We start from the raw sequence: 23,175 nt of genomic DNA, 5'->3' as shown, positions 1-23,175 counted from the left end.
CTGATGATTTCTCCCTATCTCATATGTGAGGATTGTTCTTCAGGCAGTGAACAAAAAGGTTATTGCAGACAGTCTCTGACAATATTTTCATCTTTCATTTTGACTTAAGGCAAAGACTTGTTGAAGTTATTACTGGGGAATGGTGTCCTTTTCACTTTGATTAAGACACAAGGTTGCAGTCCCAGTATCTGTCACAAGCAATCAGGAGCTGCTCAGTCCTGCTGCATTTAGGGCTGGAAGTGGAGGTGTAGTGCAGGTGGCTCTTCCCACAGCATGTTGGACTGCGCTTGTCTCCTCCATCTATTCTTACATCTGTGGCTTTCCTGCACAAATGTGGGTTAAGATTTAAGGAATTCCTCTGGGTTTTCAGGGCCCTCTCAGCTCACAGGTCCCTGGTTGGTAAGGTCCTGGGAATAATATCCCTGTGTGGTATGACTGTGCTCTGGCTTTTGTGTGGGACTTTGCTCATTATGGACAGCAAAGGTTTGACAAACAGGGACAGAAAACATGTGACTTCTCAGTCCCAAACTGATGATGCTGCTGCTGCTTTCTGGAAAAAGGACTGTTGTTCAATGCAAAGAGAGAGTCGTTGTGCTTAGTGGAAATAAATGTAGTGAAGAGTGTGCAAGACATCAGATATTGTCCCCTGCCTCTATGAGAATAATCACCCTTTTTCTCCTCAGGTAAAGTCTTTTCCACTTTCAGTGATGTTGCAGGAGCCATGCATGTGTGTGGGAGACGTGTAGCCACAGTAGCGTGTTCATAATTATATATAATTACATGTGGGAAAAAACCAGCCTTTTCGGGGAATTCTCTCTCTCATTTTAGGAAACTAGATGAAAACTTTGACTTACAAGGGTACAGAGACTGAAACAATTATATTATCATTTTCTAACTCTCTGCTTAGCTGTTGAGTGAGATTTATTCACACCTAATTTTGCATCAAAGATGACATTCCCTAACTTCCAGGGAAAGTCAAAATTTATAGCTGATGATGGTGGGATGATTGTGAATTTATCCTTATGTTTTACAAACAAGAAAACAAGCAATATTAGCAGATTAGTGAAACTATGTCATGAGTTAAAAGGTGGTGGAGAAAAAATACTTGCTTTTTATGGTGGCAGTATATTACTTCAGCAAGGAAAAGGATCTTTTTATTTTCTAATGAAAATAATTTTACAGAATATTTATTTTACAGTCTCAGTCATATTAATTGCGATCAGTTTATATTTGGTAGGAAGTGCTTACTAAACCCTGCATTATATGCCAAGATGATTATTCTGTATTAAAAATAAGTTTACAGTTTTTTCCATAATTTTAACACTTCTCAGCCTTCATTATTTCAAAATTTGGAATCAGTGTTCTGTGGCTTAGCGCTTCAAATAACTGCAGTGTGAATAATTTGAACATTTTCTCAGTCAAAATATCATCACATGGAATACAAATAATTATGCTACCTATTTGAAGCACAGCCATTGTGTTTAACTAGGTATTGTGATAATTGTCACACTCTATACACTGGGGGGTTGTGTAAAGTCACCTGTGAGTTATTAGCAGCAAAGTTTTGAAGATAGTTGTCATTTATTGCTTCTCAGAGATAATTTATGTAGAAATAAGGAGAGCTCACAAATCTGTTCCTTAGTAGATTTTTTTCCTTTAAAGTCCTATTTGAAGTTGATTGATGACAAAAGAACATGTTTAATGCCTTGTTGCTTTGTCCTTTCACTTGCACGTTGCTGCTTTGATCTTAGATCATTTATAAATAGGTATTCCTGGTCTTACTAGTAATTTATTATTAAAATATGGCATATATTTTATGCTCATGAAATATTTCTGAGTTCTTAATGCAAATGGAGGTGCACAGTTTATTTCCCCCTCATGATATTTGGCCAAATTTATGGAAGTTGCATAGATAAATTTTTGAAGAACTTACTTTGAACTCTGAAAAGGCTCTGTTTTCACTCAGGAAATTGTAGTTTTGATCTGGTAAGCCCTCATCTCTTCTGGTTATGGAGGGACTGCTTTGTTGGCATGGATTTATCCCACTGCATGTGGGATGGATTTATCTGGTGTCCTCCCCTTATGGTGTGCAGCAGAGACAGGACCTACACATCAAACTGGAGTGCGGTGGGGAGGTAGATAAAAAGAGAATGAAATTATTGAGTAAGAAGAAATGCAATGAGAAGGACCAGGAAACTGGGCTGGGTGCAAACTGAGATGAAGATAGATGGCATTGACACTGGTGTGCATTGGGTAACTGCAAAGGGGTAAAAATATATGTGGATGTAAAAATACATTATTTATATCTAGAAATAAAGGAACAAGTTTGCTCAGGGAAGGGAGTGGAACTGGGGAAGGGTCTGGAGCACCAGGAGCAGCTGATGGAGCTGGAAAGGGGCTCAGCCTGGAGAAAAGGAGGCTCAGGGGGGACCTTGTGGCTCTGCACAGCTCCTGACAGGAGGGGACAGCCGGGGGGTCGGGCTCTGCTGCCAGGGAACAGGGACAGGAGGAGAGGGAACGGCCTCAGGCTGGGCCAGGGGAGGTTTAGGTTGGATATCAGGGAAGTTTTCTTCACTCAAAGAATTGTCCAGCCCTGGCACAGCTGCCCAGGGCAGTGCTGGAGTCCCCATGCCTGGGGGATTTTAAAAGCCATGGGGGTGTGGCACTTGGGGACATAGGTCAGGGGTGGCCTTGACAGGGCTGGAGTTGGACTCGATGATCCGAGAGGGCTTTTCCAATCCAAACAATTCTGTGATTCCATGATTGTCTGTGCCACAGCAAGGGCTGCACACAGATTGCTGGGGAATGTGTTCTCCATGATGGAATAGAGAGGGGGCAGTGACAGGCAAAAATAGGATTTACTGGGCACTTGGGATCTCTGGTGAGTAGGAGGGTGCCTGCTCTCAGAATATGGACTGGGATTACAATTCCTGAGTCCCGAGGAGTGGAGCTGTGTCAGTGGGATGTGCTGACAACACCTCAGAAGTGCTAATCACAGTGGAAATTCATATTCTAGGGGTTTCAGACCTACAATTCTTTACATTTTAAGCAATTCTAAATAATTTCTTTTAGATTTGGATATGAAAAATGCGGATAATCATTCTTGTACAGTGCTGGGAGGGTGGGTTGGTGGGAGGTAATAGTGTTGCAAATATAAAGCTGTTTACTATGCACGCACCATAACTCTATAAAAAGGATTATTCCTGGGATTGAAGCAAGGCTTGAAATTATCTGCAGTAAAATTAAATAGAATTTATAAATCCTCTGACTTACAGAGAGGAGGAGAAGATAGCTAAAGGAAAAAAGGACCAAAACCCCTTTTCTCCACTGATGCCAAAAGCAAATATCTGTTGTTTTCTGTATTGCTCCAGAAAGAACTGACGAGATGGCTTAGCTGACTTTTCTCCCTGTCTTTTGTGTTTGTGTGTGCACGTTCTGCCTCTGGCAATGGAATAAAATGACATTTTGTTTGTTAAAAGAAATATATAGTGCTTAGTTTTAATATGTGTTAATCCAAACAGGCAAGCCCTATAGCTGATGTTGTTGTATTTGATGTATTAACATTTTTTATCTTTTTTTTTTAATATTGGATTTATTGTTTCTCTATATTTTGTCTTTAAAGTTGAAGTCCAGCAGTCTTGGTCCTTGTTAAATCTCCAGCTGCTGAGCCTGTGGGTCACCCCTTTGCTCTCTAATTTCTGAGTATGAAAATAATTTGGTTCATAAAGGAATTTAAAGGAATATAAGGGGAAGTGGTCACAGCACCAAACCTGCCAGAGTTCAAGTAACATTTGGACAATGCTCTCAGGCACAGGGTGGGACTCCTGGTGTTGTCCTGGGAAGGGCCTGGACTTGGACTTGTTGATCCTTGTGGGTCTCATCCAACTCAGGCATGATTCTATGATTTGATATGGTTCATAATTGGAAGAGGTGGTTAAAATGATTTTTAGTATTTGAGGTGCTTATGTATTTGGGATAGGTCCCAGGGTACTGAAATGGTACTATTTTTTGTCATGAGCAGCATTTGAACTGAGAAATTACAGGCAGAGTAACTCAATCTTTAATGAATTTTTGAACAGAGCAAGTCAACTATCTGAGAGATGACTACATTTGATGAGAAAGAAAGTGTCTGGTGACACTGGTCACTGTCCTCCAGGCTGTTAAATGCAGCTCATAATTAATAAATGGGCTATCATAACATATTTTGTGAATACATTCATGCTCCTTAAGGAACATTTTGCATGGCTGTGGAATCCAGTGCACCTTAAATGGAGTGAAATATCTAATATGTGTGTAATGAGGGGAAAACATTACAGAGAAACTGAAAAGACAAAGTATCTGGGTATAGCAATAGCAAAGACTGTTTTGGTTTTGTTTTTTTTTTTTTTTTTTTTTTTTGTTATAAAATTAGTAGCTGTCAAAATGTGGCAGAAATGTAGCAGACAGAAAAAATACTGTATCATTAAGTTACCTTTAAAATGTTCCTTTTTGGACAAATAACTGCTAGATGATCTGAGAATGGATTTTTGCAGAACATTTATGGAATTGCAATTTGCTTGTAAATATGTTCTTCAGAGAAGTGATTTGTAATGCTGCAGAGAACAGGACAAAATGTGAGCTTCGAAAGGAGAATTGAAATGTGTTTGTTTCGCCACTGAAATTCATAAGAAACAATTGTAAAAATATTACTGCACATCCAACAGCAATTTGAAACCAGACTTGTTGAGCTTGAGTAGCTCTAGCCCAGGCAAATGGCAATTTCTGTATAATAGCAACTCTATATTGAATTTAACTAGGAATGCACTGGGGAAAGTGTGCTGCAAATTCAGATAACCTCACGTATGGATTTGTATGAAATATTGAAGAATCTCAGAATGGTTTGGGTAGGCAGGGACATGAAAAATCATCTCATTTCAGCCCCCTGCCATGAGCAGGAGCACCTTCCACTGTCACAGGTTGCTCCAAGCCCTGTCCAACCTGTCATTCTCCCTTGTCCTGTCCCTCCATTCTTTGTCCCCAGTTCCTCTCCAGCTCTCCTGGAACCCCTTTAGGCCCTGGAAGGGGCTCTGAGCTCTCCCTGGAGCCTTCTCTTCTCCAGGTGAACACACCCAGCTTTCCCAGCCTGGCTCCAGAGCAGAGGGGCTCGAGCCCTGCAATCAACTAATCAACTTTGTGGGTCTTATCTTGACTCATTCCCCCAAGTCCACAATTTTTTTTTTTTTTTTTATGTCCCTAGTGCAGCTCAAAGTGGCTTTTACACTGCAACAGTGTCAAGCCAAGTATTTCCTGTGTGAAGGCAGCCAGGCTGCACCTCAATGTTTCTAAAACTTCTGTGCAGTAATGAGATACTTTGGCACTTTCTGCACTCCTCAGGTCTCTTCTGAGTGGGGAAACATCAGACTTGTCATGCTTTGCATATTAAGAAAATAATAACCAACAGCAAAATGTTGCATTTTACACTAAACTCATAAGCTTCACCTGTTTGCAGAGCTGTGTGTTTGAGGATGTTGAACTGATGTTTCAAATGAGGAAGAATCAGGGCAAACTTTTGGGATCCTGATGATGCTGAGGGGCCAAACAACCTTTTCCTTTCAGTTATTGCTGCATTTCCCATTACAGCCCCTTCTATGTATGTATGGGTTTGTTTATATATTACTGTGGAAAGGGTCAGCTCCAAAGTACAAAGGATGGCACTGAAAATGTCAGGATTTGAAAAGCAAATGCATGGCAAAAATGTGACCTCTGTGAAGGGAAGCACCCTGAGTAACTGTGGATTAGGATCTCATTGTCTTCATTCCCCTTTAGCAGTGGGAATGGTGCTGCTGAGCTGTATTTGCTGTATAGGAGCACCATCTAGTGGGCTTCTGGTTTATTTTTTTCATGTCTATGAATTTATTTTTTTTCCCTCTGAAATGCTCTTGTATAGTGAACTAGTATTGTGGAAAGATTTAGCAATCAAAAATACTTGTTGGAGTTTAACCATAACATTTTGCTACTACTTCTTTTGGTGGTAGAAAGAGCCTTTTGCCAACACACCAACTCCTGCCTGTGATTCCCTATCAGAATACATGTAACTCGTTTGCAGCAGCCCAGTTTATTTGCAAAGGAATTTTTGTAGTAAACCCTCAAGCACAAATTTGTTAGCCATACTAAAAACACTGAAAAGAAACACACTTTAAGCACCTAATTATAATTTCTGTAAGGAAATGTGTTTTGTGTAGCAGTAGTTATTGTATTATTATTCAAATTATTGCAGGTTCTTATTTTCTTGTTAATGTAAGTATGAATATCTGAAGTGATAAATCAAAAACATAGTAAATTTTGTTTCAAATTACATATAATAGCTCGAAAAGAGCACTAAGTGAAATGTTCTAATTAGACTACACTTGCTACTATTTTGCCTGTGTTTATTTAGCACCTCTGAGATGCTTCTGTAGCTTAGGTATGTGAGAAGTGAACACCTCCACTATTTCAGGGAAGCAGCATTTCCATTTACATTTGGAGACCAGTCAGGAGAGGGGGCTGGGAAGGTGGGAGCTGGTGCTTCTGCTCGTGGTTGTGCACTCCTGCCTGAGTGGGATGCTCGTGAAGCTGCTGTGGATGCAGCCGGCCTGGTGTGCCAGAGGGAAAGGTCAGAGAATCACAGCATGGTTTGGGTTGGAAAGGAACTTCAAGACCATCTGGTTCCACCCCATGGAACAGGGCAGGGACACCTCCCAGTATCCCAGGTTGCTCCAAGCCCTGTCCAGCCTGGCCCTGGACACTTCCAGGGATGGGGCAGCCGCCAACACCCTCACAGTAAAGAATTTCTTCCCAATATCCCATCTAAACCAGCCATTCCCTCTGTCCTGTAACACCATGCCCTTGTCCAAAATCTCTTTCCAGCTCTCTTGGAGCCCCTGTGAATAATTTCTGTGTTGTTTCATCACTCCAGAGCAGCTCATTAGAAGCTGCAGTTTAGCATTGCACTGTCACACTCTTCCAGCTGTATGGTGTGTCTGTGTAACACAGCATTGTGGAAGGTAGGAACACTGGATTTATTGCTAAACAGGAGATCAACAGCCTTGTTAGCATTGCAGGAGACATGGACAAAGGTGCAGAAACCAAACCTGTGAGCACACAGTATTTATTTTCGCAGTAGTGCAGGCACTTTTGACAGAGAAATACATCAAATAGTCTTATTTATATGGTCTTGTCTCCAAGTTACTGAGAAAAACTAGGTCCCTCAGTATATCATATGCTGCCTTCTACTCAGAGGCAGTTTTTCTTGCTGTCTTGTGGTTGTGGCATTGTTTAGCTAAAATATCTATCACACTTTGCAGTGGCATTTACCTTGAAAATTGCATTTTCCTTGTGCTAAGGGCAGTTGTGTATTCACTGTCTCAGGAAGTTTTAAAAACCCTGTGGATGTACGTCTTAGGGTGACTTTATGATGCTTGTGTGTGGCCAGCAGGAGCAGGGAGGTCATTCTTCCCCTGTTCTTGGCACTGGTGAGGCCACACCTCGAGTGCTGTGTCCAGTTCTGCCCCCTCAGTTTGGGAAGGACCTGGAGATCTTGGAGTGTGTCCAGGGAAAGGCAACGAGGCTGGAGAGGGGCTGGGAACACAAACCCTGTGAGGAACAACTGAGGAAGCTGGGGGTGCTCAGCCTAGAGAAAAGGGGACTCAGGGGTGACCTTATCACTCTCTACAGCTCCTGAAGGGTGGCTGTGCTCAGCTGGGGTTGGGCTCTTTCTCCAGGCAGCACTGACAGAATGAGAGGACACAGTCTCAAGCAGCACCAAGGGAAATATAGGTTGGATATTAGGAAAAAGTTTTTCACTGAAAGAGTGATAAAGTTCTGGAATTCTCTGCCCAGGGAGGTGGTGGAGTCACCATCCCTGGATGTGTTTAACAAAGCCTGGATGTGGCACTGGGTGCCAGGGTTTGGTTGAGGTGTTGGGGCTGGGTTGGACTCGATGATCTTGAGGGTCTCTTCCAACATGGTCATTCTGTGAATTCTGTGTATCCCCAGTTGTTCTGTTTGTCCTGGCCATTAAGTTCTGCACCTTTAAGACTGGTTCTGAGAGTGAAGTGGGGGAGAAGAATCACAGTTTGTTAGCAGAAACTGCACTGGATTCCCCCACATTCTTTCTCATGCAGCATGGACAGCAGGACAGAGCTCTCCTTTGCTTTTAGTTAGTTTTTTAGCTAGATGAGGCAAAAAAGTTCCCCAGACTGTAGCTTTTCTTTTTCTTGAAACTGACGAGCCTTGCTCTGAACTGAAAACCCAAAAAACCACCAAAAGTTCAAACCTGTGGCCCACTGATGCCCGGGGCATGACATTTTCCAGTGCAGGAGGGACTGGTAAGAAACTGAGTGAGCTGAGCTCTACCCCACAAAAAGGACTCTCTAAGAATTTGCCACCTCTTCAGAACAATGAGATATTCCATTGTTTAATGTTATTTATTTTTTCATGTTTGTGAGTATTTGCTTGTTAAATAAACAGTTTTTTCCACTTTTCTCAAAGCAGATTTATACCTTCTGAACTGGTGGAGAGAGAGGCTGCTTGAATTTGCTTTCTAGAGGGACCCCTTTGGAGGCTTCCTCCCAAATTTGCCCTAAACCAGGACAATGTAGCACTTAGTGAACGTGGTGGCGGTAGGTTTATGGTCTTTGAGGTCATTCCCAACTTTAACCATTCTGTGATTTTGTGATTCTAAATCTTTAAGAACTGTGTTAGGAAATAGCCTCTGTCCTGAAGGTTTCACATTCTAAACAGGTGAATTCAACAAATATGTTAAGTGTGTGATGTGTTTAACAAATAAACTAGGCAGAGTTTCTGAAGAAGCTGCTGAAATTTCCTTAAGACTTTCTATGTGCAGAAACCAGAGGATGAGCAGATTTTTCTTGAGCAATAAGGCAATTGGGCATAACAATGAAGTCATTTAATTGGAAAATGCACACAATGATATAGTAATTCTAGTTTTTTTTGGAGTTGTAAAATTGTTTTAAATTATTAATGCAAAATTTTGGTTTTGCTTTGCATTATATTTGTAATAAAGACTGTGAGGGTTTTTTTTAGTATGGTTGAAAATGAGATTCTAATGCAGATAAATGTCACAAAGTTTCAATAATGATGTGCTCTCTGATTATACAATACATTTTTGTAGGGTATATGGCTATTTTCAGTTTTTTTAGTCAAAGTATGAATAATTTATCCATTACTTTAAATTTCTGAAGTGGTGTCTTCTAGTTTATTAGTGTATGAGATGGTTTATAGCCTTCTGAACAAGAGTAAGTTGGTTTAGAGCAGTACTTAGTATGAAGAGGTTTATTTTCAGAAGTCTCTAATATTTATTAAAACATGGCAACGTCTCTGTAAACACACCTTGATATAATTTAAGGAAAAAAGAAGAGTTGAAGAGAAAACAGTTAACTATATTTAAAGAAGATTTTATCACAAGTTTTGACAGTTTTCAAACAAATCTTCAATTATATTAGAATTAATTTTCTTGGATTTTGTTTCAGCAACTGCGGCCAAAAATGATGTATGTTTACAGCACTCTGAACATTTATAAAGAGATTTGAAACACTTAATTATAAGGACTGAATTATAGTATCAATCCTTGATTTATGGCTCTATTGTTAGTTAACTAATTAGAAATTTAAAGTGTTCCAGTTCATTTACATTCATCTTTCATTAACTGGCTTTTAAGAAGTGATGGGAAATTGCAACTTTTAAAGAAATTCATTTAGCCAGATTTCCTGCCAACTATTTTTTCTTCTTTCCAAGAAGACAATTATTTCCAATTATTTCCTTGTTCATATATGTGCAAGAGTTTTATAGGTGTCAATAACATAGTCTGAAGTTGAATTTTGGCAGCAAGTTCTCTTTGAAGAAGAATAATAGCTTTTGTAAGCAAAAAATTGTGTTTCTTTGGAACATCAGGAGCTGTCATGGAGCTGGTTCTCATCCCATCTCCCTTTTCCCAAAACTCCAAAACCTGTTTTCCTTGTGACATATTTGAGAAAGAGTTTAAAATAAACATCTAGACTGTCATTTATTTATAACCACCCATCAGAAAGTAACTACATAATTATTAGTTCTATTTTAAGCAAAACTGAGGTTCGTGGTGTGGGATGAGGTGCAACTGGCACAAGGTGATTCTGAGAAAATTCTGGATATTGGGAGGGAAAGACTCACCCATGATCACCCACGACGTCGATCAGGCATTCAAACAGCAGACAGAGAGGTTTGGAAAATCTCCAAGGATGGAATTCTCATCCTGACTGCATGAAGCCTTGAGCAGCCTGGCTTGATAGTAAAGTTGTCTGTGTTTTAAAGAAGTATTTAAAATATAACCTTCAGGAGTTCATTCCAACCTAAATTACTCTGTACTTCTGAATTGTCATTAACAGATATCCCAAATAAATATTTAATAATATTTAAGCTGAGAAATAAGCTATAAATAAAAAGTTTTATGGGATATGGATGAAAAATTGAGTACAACTGAGTGACTTTTATTTTTCATGAGCTAAGTTTTGATCATCATAAATATTTCTCCTTATTTACAAATACCACAGAAGTATATTCCCCTTTTTACGGTTCAAAGTGAGGAAAGCTGGCTTGGGTTAATTACACATCCTCTGTGCTACATAATTTATTATTTAAAATCTAAATGGTATTTGTAGTCTGTAAAGAAATCACTGAATTTATTCACAGAGTACAACATATCTGCTTGTGACAACGTTGAGTTGGGTTTCAGGGTTTAGACATACTGGAGATACTTTATCTGTAGACTGTTCATCTTCAAGACTCAAAAAGGATGGAAGAATGCACAGAATCCCAGGATGGGTCAGGCTGGAAGGGACCTCAGTGGCTCCTCTGGTCCCACCTCCCTGCTCAGGCAGGGCCATCCACAGCACAGGGCACAGAATTGTGTCCAGGTGGCTCTGGAATATCCCCAGTGAGGAGACTCCACAGCCTCCCTGGACAATCTGTTCAGTGCTCTCAGTGGAGAAGTTCTTCCTCATGCTCAGCTGGAACTCCCTGGGCTCAGTCCCTGCCCCTTCCTCTGGTGCCATTGCTGGGCCCTGGAGCAGAGCCTGGGCCCTGCTCTGACCTTCCCTGCACCCAGGGACAGCCAGGGCTGAGGCCCCCTCTCAGCTGGGGCTTGTCTCGAGGCTGAGCAGCCCCAGCTCCCTCAGCACCTCCTCATCAGGGAGATGCTTCAGTCCCTTCATCACCTTTGCAGCCCCCACTGCACCCAGTCCATGAGCTCCAGGTCTCTCCTGTCCTGAGGAGGCCAGAACTGGACAGGGTTCTCCAAATGTGGCCTCACAGGGCTGAGCAGAGGGGCAGGATCCCCTCCCTGCACTGCTGGAAATGCTCCACCTAAAGCAGCCCAGGATGCCATTGGCATGCTTGGCTACCAGGATGCACTGCTGGCTCAGGGACAGCTCGTTGTCCACGAGGACGCCCAGGTCCTTCTCCTCAGAGCTGCTCCATTGGGTCACCCCCAGCCTGTGCAGGTCCACAGGTGCAGGATGCTGCATTTGCATATGCAAATGGATATGCACAGGCATATTTCCATATTCGAGGTAGGTTCTTGGGTCTCACAGAAGACTTGAGTGCAGGAGCAAAATGTGATTAATGACTTGCTGGGAGGTGTAAGATGTGTCTGAAAGTTGCTGTGTAGGTAGAAAACCTTACACCTATGGCTGTGAGGAAAAGGGAGGCATTTCTGGAAGGATTGGTTAGGAATCTGAAACAAACAGCTATTCTTTTCAATATTTTTTTTCTTGCTAATTCCGTAAGTTACTTATATAGTTCATTTGGTGCAATTATAGTCCTGCTACTGCCACGTGAAATATGAAGTTGTGGAAATGGATTTATACAGCTGATTTCTGAAAATCCCAAGCATTACCCTTTGGCTCAAAAGCCCCATTAAATAAATATACACAGGCCTAACTCTTGGAGAAGTCATTTCTAATTTAGGTGCTTGTAAAACTGCTCTGCTTACTGCTGTGAAACACAGACCCCAGAAGATACATGTGAGACATTATTTCACATTCTGGCTAATGCAGCACTTTTTCTGCCAAGTCAGCAGTTCCTGGAGCTGGAACAATATGTTATCTGGTTAAAAATCTTCTATTTGTCCTTCTATTAAATAATGGATTTTCATAAATTCCTTGTGTTTATTACTATTTAACTCCTGAGGATTCAGTGAAATTATAGTTTTCTCAGAGGTTCCTTTCTCCATATAGTAATGAGAGTTATGGCATCTGTGTGTGTGAATTGGAAGTTTTATCGAGAAATAAGATCTTTTCTAAGAGTCTTGTCCTGCTGAAATTAAGAAAATATTCAAGTGGAGTTCATCTTTATCTTCAAATAAATCCATTTGAACATTTTCATTTGTTTATTAATAATAAACAGATACAATTTTCAGTGCTAAAGGTACATGTTGGTTATGTGTCATGTTCCTAAATTTTAATGTACATTTTGATACACTGTGTTGGTTTTGTTTTATTTTTTTTCAAATTACTAGCATCATTTGGCTTGCACTTGCTGATTGCTCTTGGATATTAAAAGAAATAGACTAATCATAAAGTTATCAGAACATTGTGAAGATTAAAATGGTTCATTAACAAATCTTATGTGCTTTAAAACATGTATGATTATTAGAAATCAGAAGGCTTTTACATTTTTTATTCCTATTTCATTATTTTTTCTTTTTTAAAGCTCAAATAACAAGTGCACAGCTTAAAGAGCATTTTTAGTCCATATGCAATTAGGAGACTTCTTTGCATGATTTCAACAGAAGATTTCTGAATTACACAGTGTTGTAAATGTACCTGAGAGTGAGAGCAGGTGATTGTATTTCTTACCTTGAACTGCAAAAGGATAAAAGAGGTCAAAATATAATCCAGCAGTGACTCAAAACTCATAGCTTCACATGAAGTTTTACTGTGAGAAGAGTAGAATCAATGTTGAAACCTATTTCATACTTGGCAATAAATTTGATAGATACAATACACAGGTATTTAGCAGTGATCATAATTTCTGAATTCACCTTTCTTTATTAGAAAAGAGTCTTTTGAAAAATCAATTCTTTTTCTAGTAGAATAAAGATACTTTGCTAACCAGGAGACTGTTTGACAAACTGAAGATGTTTTCAGTCTGTCTTCATGTAGTGCTCCCTTTTTAGTTAACTAATCCAGCACTTTTTTCCTGACTAAAAACCAAAAAAAGCTGTTAAAAGATGCATACAGAATGGAAATCAGAGGTTTCACATTTTTGTGTGTCATTGTCTGGTAATGATTTCCTTACAGTCTTAACTTCCTCAATTTTTTAAATTCATGAAATATTGAGATAATATAGTAACATTTCAGCAGTGTAGGCTGCTTATTAAAATAATCAAAATTAAATTATTAATGGAGAACATCCCACTCTATCTTCAAGAATAAAAAACTTATACCTTGCATATGAATGGCCTGAAGAGCCAAGAAATGTTCAGGATATTTGTGGAAAAGTAATAGTGCTTTAGCATGGAATGGTTTGGGTTGCAAGGGACCTTAAAGATCATCTTCTTCCAAGACCCTGCAATGGACAGGGACACCTTCCAGAATCTCAGGCTGCTTCAAGCCCTGTCTAGCCTGGCTTTGGAGACTTCCAGGGATCCAGGGGCAGCCACAGCTTCTTTGGGTTTCAAGGTTATGAATTTTTATATAAATATATGTATATATACATTTATATATTTACATTTATATAAATATGTATATATGTGTATATATACATATACATGTGTATATACATACATATATGCATATATACATATACGTATATTTTTTATTTGTATATATATTTCTTTAATACTTACTTTTTCAGGAATTTGGTAGATAATTGGTCCAAAAAAGTTTTGATAATCCTTGCGGTCCCTTCCAACCTGCTATTTTATGATAAATTATTTATAGGAAAGACTAAAAACTTTTCCACTATCACAGGTTGCTTCAAGCCCCATCCAGCCTGGCCTTGGACACTTCCAGGGATCCAGGGGCAGCCACAGCTTCTCTGAGTACCAAGGTTGTGAATTTATATATTTCTTTTTTTATATATATATATATATATATATATTTATTTATTTATTTATTTATTTCTCTAATATTTACCTTTTCAGGAATGTGGTAGATTATTGCTCCAAGAAAGTTCTGATAACCCTTGCGATCCCTTCCAACCTGGGATTCTATGATAAATTATTCATGGGAAAGACTAAAAAAACCTCTCCAAAGGCACTGAAAATGCCAAAGACCCGCGCCCATTCACCATTTTCCCGTCTTCCTTCCAGAACAAGATCATCCTGGACCCGATGACGTTCAGCGAGGCGCGGTTCCGGCCGTCCCTGGAGGAGCGTCTGGAGAGCATCATCAGCGGCGCGGCGCTCATGGCCGACTCCTCGTGCACGCGCGACGACCGCCGCGAGCGCATCGTGGCCGAGTGCAACGCCGTGCGCCAGGCCCTGCAGGACCTGCTCTCCGAGTACATGAACAACGTAAGTCACGACGGGCGCCTCAGCCCCCCGAGGCTGCGGCTGCTCGCGTGTATCTCAGAAGCTGTGACGCGGCTTTGTGCGGAGTGTAGGGCTGGTGCTGTTTGAGTTGTTGAACTTCTAATGCGTTGCAAACAGGAGTTGAGTACGATCATGAAGCTCACAGGGGGTGGTGTTGCACTTGACAAGGAACTCCGTGCTCCCTGTGAATTTGGGATAAAAGTTTCTTCTTATATAATAACTAGCAGTTCCTTTGGAAGTAGAATATTTTTTAAAATGAAAACAATGGTGGGTAATCTAAATGCGAAATGGCCCAAGAATTATTTTCTTATTGAAGATTAATATGGGTAATTTTCAGCATGCTTGCCCCTGTGGGATGGTCATTGTGTTTGATTTTTAAGATCTTACTTACAGATATTCACAAGAGGTTGACTTTTTGGTGTGTGAGTTAAACCACTGAAGGTTTCACTTTCTGGTGGAGCTATGAAATACTCAGTTGCCATGAAAATAGTGAGATCAGCATTAGTGCTGTTCACACAATTTAAAAACAACTCTCTGGGTAGGGTTTCCAGAGGCGTTGAATTGTTCAGCGTGGTGTGAACTGGCAGTGCATAACCTTTGTTCTGCACAAACAGAACTTGTCCCAGAAAATTCTCTCCACCCAACGTTGTATATTAAAACTCAGATGTTCTATTGCCATGTCCTTTTGAGGATGTGGGAAAAAGACCAAAGCAACATCAACAACCCGTTTTAAAATTAAAATGTTTGCCAAGAGGTGTCAAACTGAGCATCCTCCACTTTGCTGTTTCTTTGGTTGCTCCCAGAGTATCAGATGACACATTTTGATCCCATTTTGCTGGAATCATGAAAAAAATGCTGAAGAGGGTGTTCGAGGATAGACCTTTAACGTTGTTATTTTCATTGGTACTGTTACAGTTGTTAGAGTGATGAAATTCAGTATCAGTAGTGCAAACTTCAGTCCTTTAGTCACTTCATTTTACAGTTCAGGCTTAAATGTTGCTTTTCAAAGATATTGTTCCATGTAATAGAGTCACCTCAAGGAATAGCTGTTTGATCGAATTGAAAAGCATTATTTGCCTCTTAGTTTTTTGAGATTATGGTTGACAGATTTTTGTGAAAGCTTGAATGAATGTGAAGTTTTGCTGCTGTGTTATGGGTTAGAAGTTATAAAAGAGAACATTAAATACCAGGTGGTGAGGCTGTGGTGGAGAACTTGCTGGGTTTCTTCCTACAAAATCTTGCTTTGTAGAAGCAATACTGGTGTAATCCTTAAAGGTCTTTTGAAAAAAACCTTGAGAATTGATGAATGGTGGCTTCTCATTTTATTGTGGTGCCTCTTTTTCAGTACACAGTTTTGGTAGTGATGCAATTTGCCCCGGACCAGAAACATTTTATTTCTGACTGCATTTACAGAGGGAGGAAAGTTTTAAATTCCTGCAGGCATTTATGACCACTCTGAAGGTTGCTAATATAATTTCATCATTTTTACTTAAACACATAATGGTGTGAGCAGCTGCTTTTATGGTTTCCACAATATGGTTTTTCAAACAGTCTTTTTTTTCCCCCCTTTTTTGTGTCCTTCTTAGTCTGAGTTGCACAACCTCTGTAATTTATTTATTTTTCTGCTTTATACTGAAATGTAGTCAACTTAAGTAAGTTTTTTTATACCTATTGAGTAAACATTATGAAAACTGAATATATACTTAATTTACATAAAATGCAGTACTTCTTCTAATTTTACCAGATCTGGTGTGGTAGAATTTGACAATGATAATTTCCAAACTAATGTTAGCAGTTACAAGGGATGGGATTAAGATTACATATTACTATGCCTAAATTTATGTTTTTTGTACATAGGGACAGATAAAGTAGGGGGTGTCAATTCAGTTCTTTAAGGGTGGATGCCATTTTAAGATACCAGGTTAAAAAATTCCAATGCTTGTTTGAGCATTGACTCCTCAATCTGCCCCTCCAAGGCAGTTGAATCCTCCATGGGTCAGCTTGTAGCTGCCAGCCAACTTCCAAGTCATGTATGCTCTAGGAATGGACAAACAGCCAGACTCCTTCCTTCATTAAATCATTTGATCCTCGTTGCTTAAGCTCCAGTTATAATTGTCAGAGACCAGATCAATACTGGAGATCAGATCAATACGGCCAACAGAGCCTGAAGAGCCATTGAGATGACAACTGTTATAATCTAATATGGGCAGGGGTAAGTTAAATAGCTCTAGACTTCTCTGATTAATTAATTAAATCCCCATAGACAGGACAGAAGACCAGATCCTGAGCTTATAGGCAGCTCCTGTTATCTAAGGGTTGAATTTCATCCATTCTGCCCTGGCTTTGATACTAAACCTATTTCCTTCAAACCTGTGGATTGATTTTCTTGGGTTCTTGATAGTTATGAGCATGTTGAGTATAACAGAAGATCTCACTTGGAAAGTGTTTGAAAGCTTTCAGGAGTTTCAAAAGGGCAAAAGTGAATGGCACACACCAAACATGACACAGTCCTAAGTCTGATCAAGGTTGATTTTGCAAAGATGCACATCTTTAACATCTTCTGCCTGTGTGGCTTTAAACCACTGCAATCCTGCTCTTGCTTTAGAGATTGTGAAATTAATCAGTCATTCATGTTTTGGGGTTTCTTCTGTTTGATAATAGATGGAAAATGATTATTTTTTTGGATGAGTGTTGATCAAATGAGCATAGTAAATACTTTGTAAATATTTAAAGGATGCAGATGATGAAGGGCAGGCTGTTGGCAATGTGCTGTTCAGTCAGTGTTAGTTCAGTCCTTTTCCAGCTTAAAATAGTTTCTTTTCATTCATCTACTTCTGTGATTCGGGTTCAGAGGGGTGCTTCTTACAAAACTTCAAGAACTGAAGGAAAGGGCTGTGAGTTGAAGAAAAAGTAGACACTTTCAAAATTTTGGCATCCATAGAAAAATCTGAAAAAAAAAAAAAAGTTGGTAGAAAGAAGGAGAGGGGAGATTTCAACTTAGGTAAGTAAAAATGGTGCAGTTGTGTTATTCTGCAGTTGTATTATTTAGTGTTATAAAATGTATGTTTTGGTTTCTGCTTCCTTCTCCTCTGATAAATGTTGATTTACTCCATTTCCTACCAGTCAAATAATGTTTTTAATTAGTCCCTAGGCTCTTTCCTAGTTTTATGAATAATTATATATTTGTGTAGTTGCTTCATTGACCAGAGTCTCACAGTACCTAAACCCTCTGCAAGGGAGATCCCTGAGAGTTCTCTGTAAGAACTTCTATGGAGATGAGATATAAAATTGTTTCATTACTCTTTGTATGACCAGAAATATGCATATTCTTAATTTGCTTTATCAGTAACTGACAAAATATTTTCCCAGGTTGGTATCTACTATTTCTCTCATGAACTCATCTGAACTTCAGAATCTGTTAATTTTGGGAAGGAAGGGCAAGAAAGTTCTCAGTTTGCTGTGTCATATGACTTTTTTTTTTTTTTTTTTTTGCCAGGGTCTCAGAGAAAATTTATAGGGTATTTTTCAGCTTCTTAGGTATATGTGATAAATCCCATAATTTATTTCAAAATAAAATTACATTTCTAGACTTCTGTCCTACAGAGAAGACCAAAATGCAGCTCCACAGAAGCTCTTAATGCAATTGTTTTCCATTTGTCTAAATGAAAGCTTTATTTAAAAGATGGTTAGCTCTGATTGGGGTCCAGTTTCCTGCTGGTTTTCTCTCCTGGATTTTTCATGATTTATATTGCAGGCTTTCAGGGAGCAACAATACCAGGAACCTGGGAGTTGCAGCTTTAAACTCCTGACTCAGAAATGCACTGCCAAACTCAACCCAGCGCTGGGCACCCTTTCTAGCAAGACTCTGGGTGCTGCTGGGGTTGATGCCCGATTAACAAAAGAAAGGGAGGAAATTATATCTTTAGAAAAATATGCTTTAAAAAGGATGCTTTGAATTCCCTCTGACATCATCAGATTCACTGCCAGAGACAGACTGAATGTTGTGTTGCTGGGGTGTATCAATGATAAATTTGGAAAGTAGTTGACAAGTGAGTAAGCCATGAGTGTTAAAGACCTCTGTAATCACTCCAGTACTGGCTTGGCATTAATTCAAATCTGCATTTGAAAAGGCATTTCCCAGCTGGCTCAAATATGATTTTCTCCTCTAAAGCCTTTGGGTTCCTTATTAAGCCAACTTGCATTCTCCTGCCTTGCTTTGCCTCTCATCCAGTGTTCCTGCTCCCAGTCTCTGCTGACATTCCAGAAGAGCTTTTTTTTTTATTGGTTTTGGGGACTGATAATATTTCTGTGTGTCTGAGTGGTATGATCAGTCCTTAATGGAGTCTTGTATTACTACTAATGATTTAATGTTTAGATGTGAGGATCACATCTGAGCACTGGAACAGATTTCCCAGAGAGGTTGTGGAATATCCCTCACTGGAAATATTCCAGAACCATCTGGATGCAATCCTGTGCAATGTGCTCTAGGAAGACCCTGCTTTACCATGGGGGTAATGTTTCATCTTTGAAATCTTACTCTCTAAAGTTACTACCTGTCCCTAATACCTGCTCACTCCTGAGTTGCTATAGGTTCTAATTCGTGTTCCCTATAGAGAAGAAAATGTCATTTCTTGAACCAACAAAATAGCAGAAAAACAAATGAGAAAGAACAAGCCTGCTGGCAGCTTCTCTTCACAAATATATCAGTAAAAAATTGAAATTGCTCAAAGGGAAAACAGAGTGCTGCATTACATGAAGATGAAATGTCCTTAGCAGACAGCTGGTTATTGTATTGGCTTGATTGGAGAACGAAAAACACGATAGCAACTGAAAAATCTATAAACTCTCAAGATACTGCCAGCTGTCACATTTAACAGCTTCATCTGAATTCATATTTAAGATCAGCAATAATTGGTGTGTACATTTCAGCTTTGGAGCTGACTTGCATGAGGTTAATCTGGGTGACAGTGAGCAGTAAATTACAGTTATGAGACAGAGAAATATCCAGAGCTGTCCTGAGATGAGGAATCAGGGATGAGTGACAAGAGATTGACTGCTGGAGCAGCAGCATCGACTGGCTCACGCGTGACTGGCACAGCAGGGCAGTTTTTCCATCGGTACCATTGTCAGATTCCTGGGTGGCCGAATAATTTTTAGACAACAGCAGCTTGTTTAAAGCTTTCCACTGTATTTCAAACTGGAGATGAGCTATTTTACTATTCACTTGCCTCTTGTAGAGCAGTTTTGTCTTTGAGTACTTGAAAGAAACAAGTGGAAACACAGTAGTTATTGTCGGAGGAATAGGATATGTTCCCAAATGTTCTATGCATTGCTTCTCAGTCAGTTTAAGATTTTTGCACTTATGGATCCCTCCTGAGTGCCTTGACTGCTCACAATTGTACATAAATCACTGTCTAAGTATGCAACCTGCAGTGTGACTTGAGACACCTTTTCAGGAACCTTCTGTCTTTTCCATTTTGATGATGTCAGGCCCTCATCATAAGGCATGTCCATTATTTTTCAGTGGATTTATAGAAATGCAGCATCATTTACAATTGGACAAGCTAGTTTTGATTTATTTATTCATTCATGAATTTCATGGTTTTGTAATTCCATATTCAGAGTTTGCTGTGTTTTTCTTATTAGAGTCAGAGAACCACACTGGTGTTTATAATCAGAAATAAATAAAAAAAACTGAGAAAATGAAACTTCGTGGCTTGGAAATGACAACTACCTAAAAAATTGTCCTGATTTTAGGTTCTGGTGATTACAGATTTACACATCCCTATTGGGATGAGTAGATTTTTAAATTTACTAAAGTAATTTGATTTTTACAACTACCTGTTACAATCTACTCTAAAAGGCAAGGGTAGCCCAGGTTCTTGTTAATAAATCCCTTGGGGTGGATTAGAGTGAAATGACCCTGAATGAGTGTTTTTTGTAAATATACATATGTAGGGTTTACTGTAGAATGATTCAGTTGCAAAGGAAAACAGATATGCAGGCATTTTGGTTGTTAACTTCAGTAATACGACAATATAAGAGCACAAAAATCACCTAAGAATATGCATGAGAAAGAGAAGGAAAGGATAAGAATAAAACTTTCTCACCACCCAAAGGCTTCACAACGAGACTTGGTCAGTGTAATTTTGATGGTAGTTAGTCAAAAATAATGGTCACAGACCAAACCCATCAGGTGGTGGAAGAAACCTCCAAAACACCTCATCTGCTGGGTTTCTATTCACTCAGGTTCATGTAGGAACACCCAGGTACCTCCCCGGGGGTGGGGAACTTCAGCTGGGTGATGTTGTGTTGTGGATCAGGGACACCTGGATGATGGAATGTTGGGATCAGGAGCACCTGGATGATGGAATGCTGTGGATCAAGGACACCTGGATGATGTAATGTTGGGATCAGGAGCACCTGGATGATGGAATGCTGTGGATCAGGGGACACTTCAAGAGAATCTGGCACCTTCTAATTGGATACAGCTGCCCATCACATGAGTGCAGCTGGGCCCATCATGGCCCATTATGGCCCCTCAGCAGAGTGAACACCTTCAGGCCATGGGTGAATGTCCCAGGACCTCCCTGGCAGGGGAGTTACCACAGCTGAGTTCTCTGATAAGGGCAAGGAGACAGTTCCTGGCCCACAGGGTTCCACTCTTTTCTTATCTAGTTCATCACCAGCTGTCTTACTAATTCTCTGACTCTGTGATTCTAATATTTGTGGGAAGAAATGGTGGTTTTGAACCACAGTGGTGGATTTTCCTTGGTGGTATCTATCACAGAATGTTTTGACTCCCTTTTGCTCTTTTTCTTTGAAGGCAGACTATGATACGTCATTATAAAAGTGTTGTATGTCATGTTAAAATATAAATAAAGCATAGGAGGTTTATGCAGTTTAAGGCTGAATTGGTGTATTAGGTTGAGTGATGTTTCTAACAAGATACTTCCCTCTAAATTAGCACGGAAATTTTCTAAACTGACAGTAAATCCAAACCTGATTTTCTCAGTTCCTGTAGGGCTTAGTCTGCCTGGGCTTCTCCTACTCAACGTTAAAATTGAGGTCATATCAGTCTTAATTCATTAAAGTTTTGAGTGCCTTGCCATTTCCAGATTAAAGAAATCTGCATTAATTGTATAATTGCGGTGTTTGCCCATTAAACTGAAAGCTGGGACAAAACCAACACATGACAGAATGAACGGCACAACAGTCAAAACGGTGTGGGATATAATTTTGATGATTTTTCATTGTTTTTGACCAACAACCCAAACTGCCTTCCTATAAAATATTATATGAATTTCTGCGGTGCCATAGTTGGGAATAAATTGTTCAGTAAGTGGACCCCAGTTTTATCAATAGAGAACTTGCTTTTCTTGAGAAATGTTTTTGGTTTTCCTCATTGTTTTATCTCATATATGTATGTATGCATACAGAAGGCCCGATTGTACTGTTGGTACCTTTTGAGAGTATTTGATCATTTTAAACTTAGTGTATTCAGAGAAAACAAAAATGTGTTGTTTCTTCAAAAAAAACCCCAATCAAACTGAAAGCACACCAATCCCCCAAAACTACATTTTCATGCAATGGTTTTCATGTTCAACTAATTTAATTTTGCATTAATTAGTTAGTTGTTTTGTTTTTTTTTTAAGTGTGTTCTTACAGAAGTAATGACTTCTGCACTGGTGACTTTGATACGCTGGAAAGCATTGCCTCAATTTCAGATGCAGTCTTTCTGAAAATGATGTTGTTAAAGCTGTTTGTCCACCTGAAAAAAGTCCCCTATCAATCTTGCTTATATAGTGTGATTCATAACCTGTCTAATTTTATTTTTACAGAAGTTAGCATTTATGGGCTATTAATTTGTTGTTTTTCCATGTCTGCAAGTCAATATCAATACGAGAGAAGTTTATAATGCATTTTATACTATACCAAAAATATGATTACTAGCTCTGTGTATACCTGCCTTTGGTGTCCAAATCTCACTTTCAGTATTTACACAATCCATATTAACATTGTTGGATGTTGTATTCTTTTGGATGCAAAGAAAAATCTTCCCAATGCATTACAGAGCTACTGGGAATCAATCAAAATAAAAGAAGCATGGGCCTACTGCAATTAGTGAGCTTTCAGAAAACCACATAAAAAATCTGTGTCTCCTTGGAGGCTACAAAACATCTTCTGTTGCACATGAAAAATCCATCAGTAATTGTATAAATGTAGTGTTTGGCTGTTGAAGGAGGTGCAAAACAACTGTATTTTCAAAGACATGGGATTTTTCTCTTTTTGATTTCTTTTCTTTAAAAACCACCTGAATCTTCTCAGCAGTGGGACTGAATTTTTTATTATAACTGAGCAAATTCTGAATGGCTTTGGTTTGCCTGTTGCACTGAAAACTGAGACAAAAATGACACATGATTAGATCAGCATGTGGGTAGTCAAGGATTCACTTCACCTCAGGAAAGGTCAAAGCTCTTTTCCTATCAGTAATGGCACTGCAGTATTTACAGTGCCATTAGCAATCCAGACTACAGAAAATATGTCAGTTCTGTGTAAATCTGCAGTTTATCCTGCACTGGTTTGCATTATTTTTATTTGTTTATACCAGGAATGCTTTTACAAAT

The 23,175-nt window shown here is 39.4% G+C and overlaps 1 protein-coding gene across 16 annotated transcripts in view; it reads left to right on the top strand.

Moving 5' to 3' along the window:
- The window catches only part of CTNNA2 (catenin alpha 2), a 459,487-nt gene that overhangs the window by 116,143 nt on the left and 320,169 nt on the right, over window positions 1-23,175 (top strand). For all 16 annotated transcript variants that reach the window (XR_008430399.1, XR_008430402.1, XR_008430400.1 and 13 more), the window contains one exon: window positions 14,327-14,530. Coding sequence is in view for 8 of the 16 variants with exons in the window: in XM_053940057.1 (XP_053796032.1) it covers window positions 14,327-14,530 (204 nt within the window). In the remaining 8 variants the exon portion in view is untranslated. The remainder of the gene's footprint in view (window positions 1-14,326; window positions 14,531-23,175) is intronic.

This window comes from Vidua chalybeata, chromosome 4 (assembly GCF_026979565.1).
Source record: "Vidua chalybeata isolate OUT-0048 chromosome 4, bVidCha1 merged haplotype, whole genome shotgun sequence".
Taxonomy (NCBI): Eukaryota; Metazoa; Chordata; class Aves; order Passeriformes; family Viduidae; genus Vidua; species Vidua chalybeata.
This window is presented reverse-complemented; position numbering and strand designations above follow the sequence as displayed.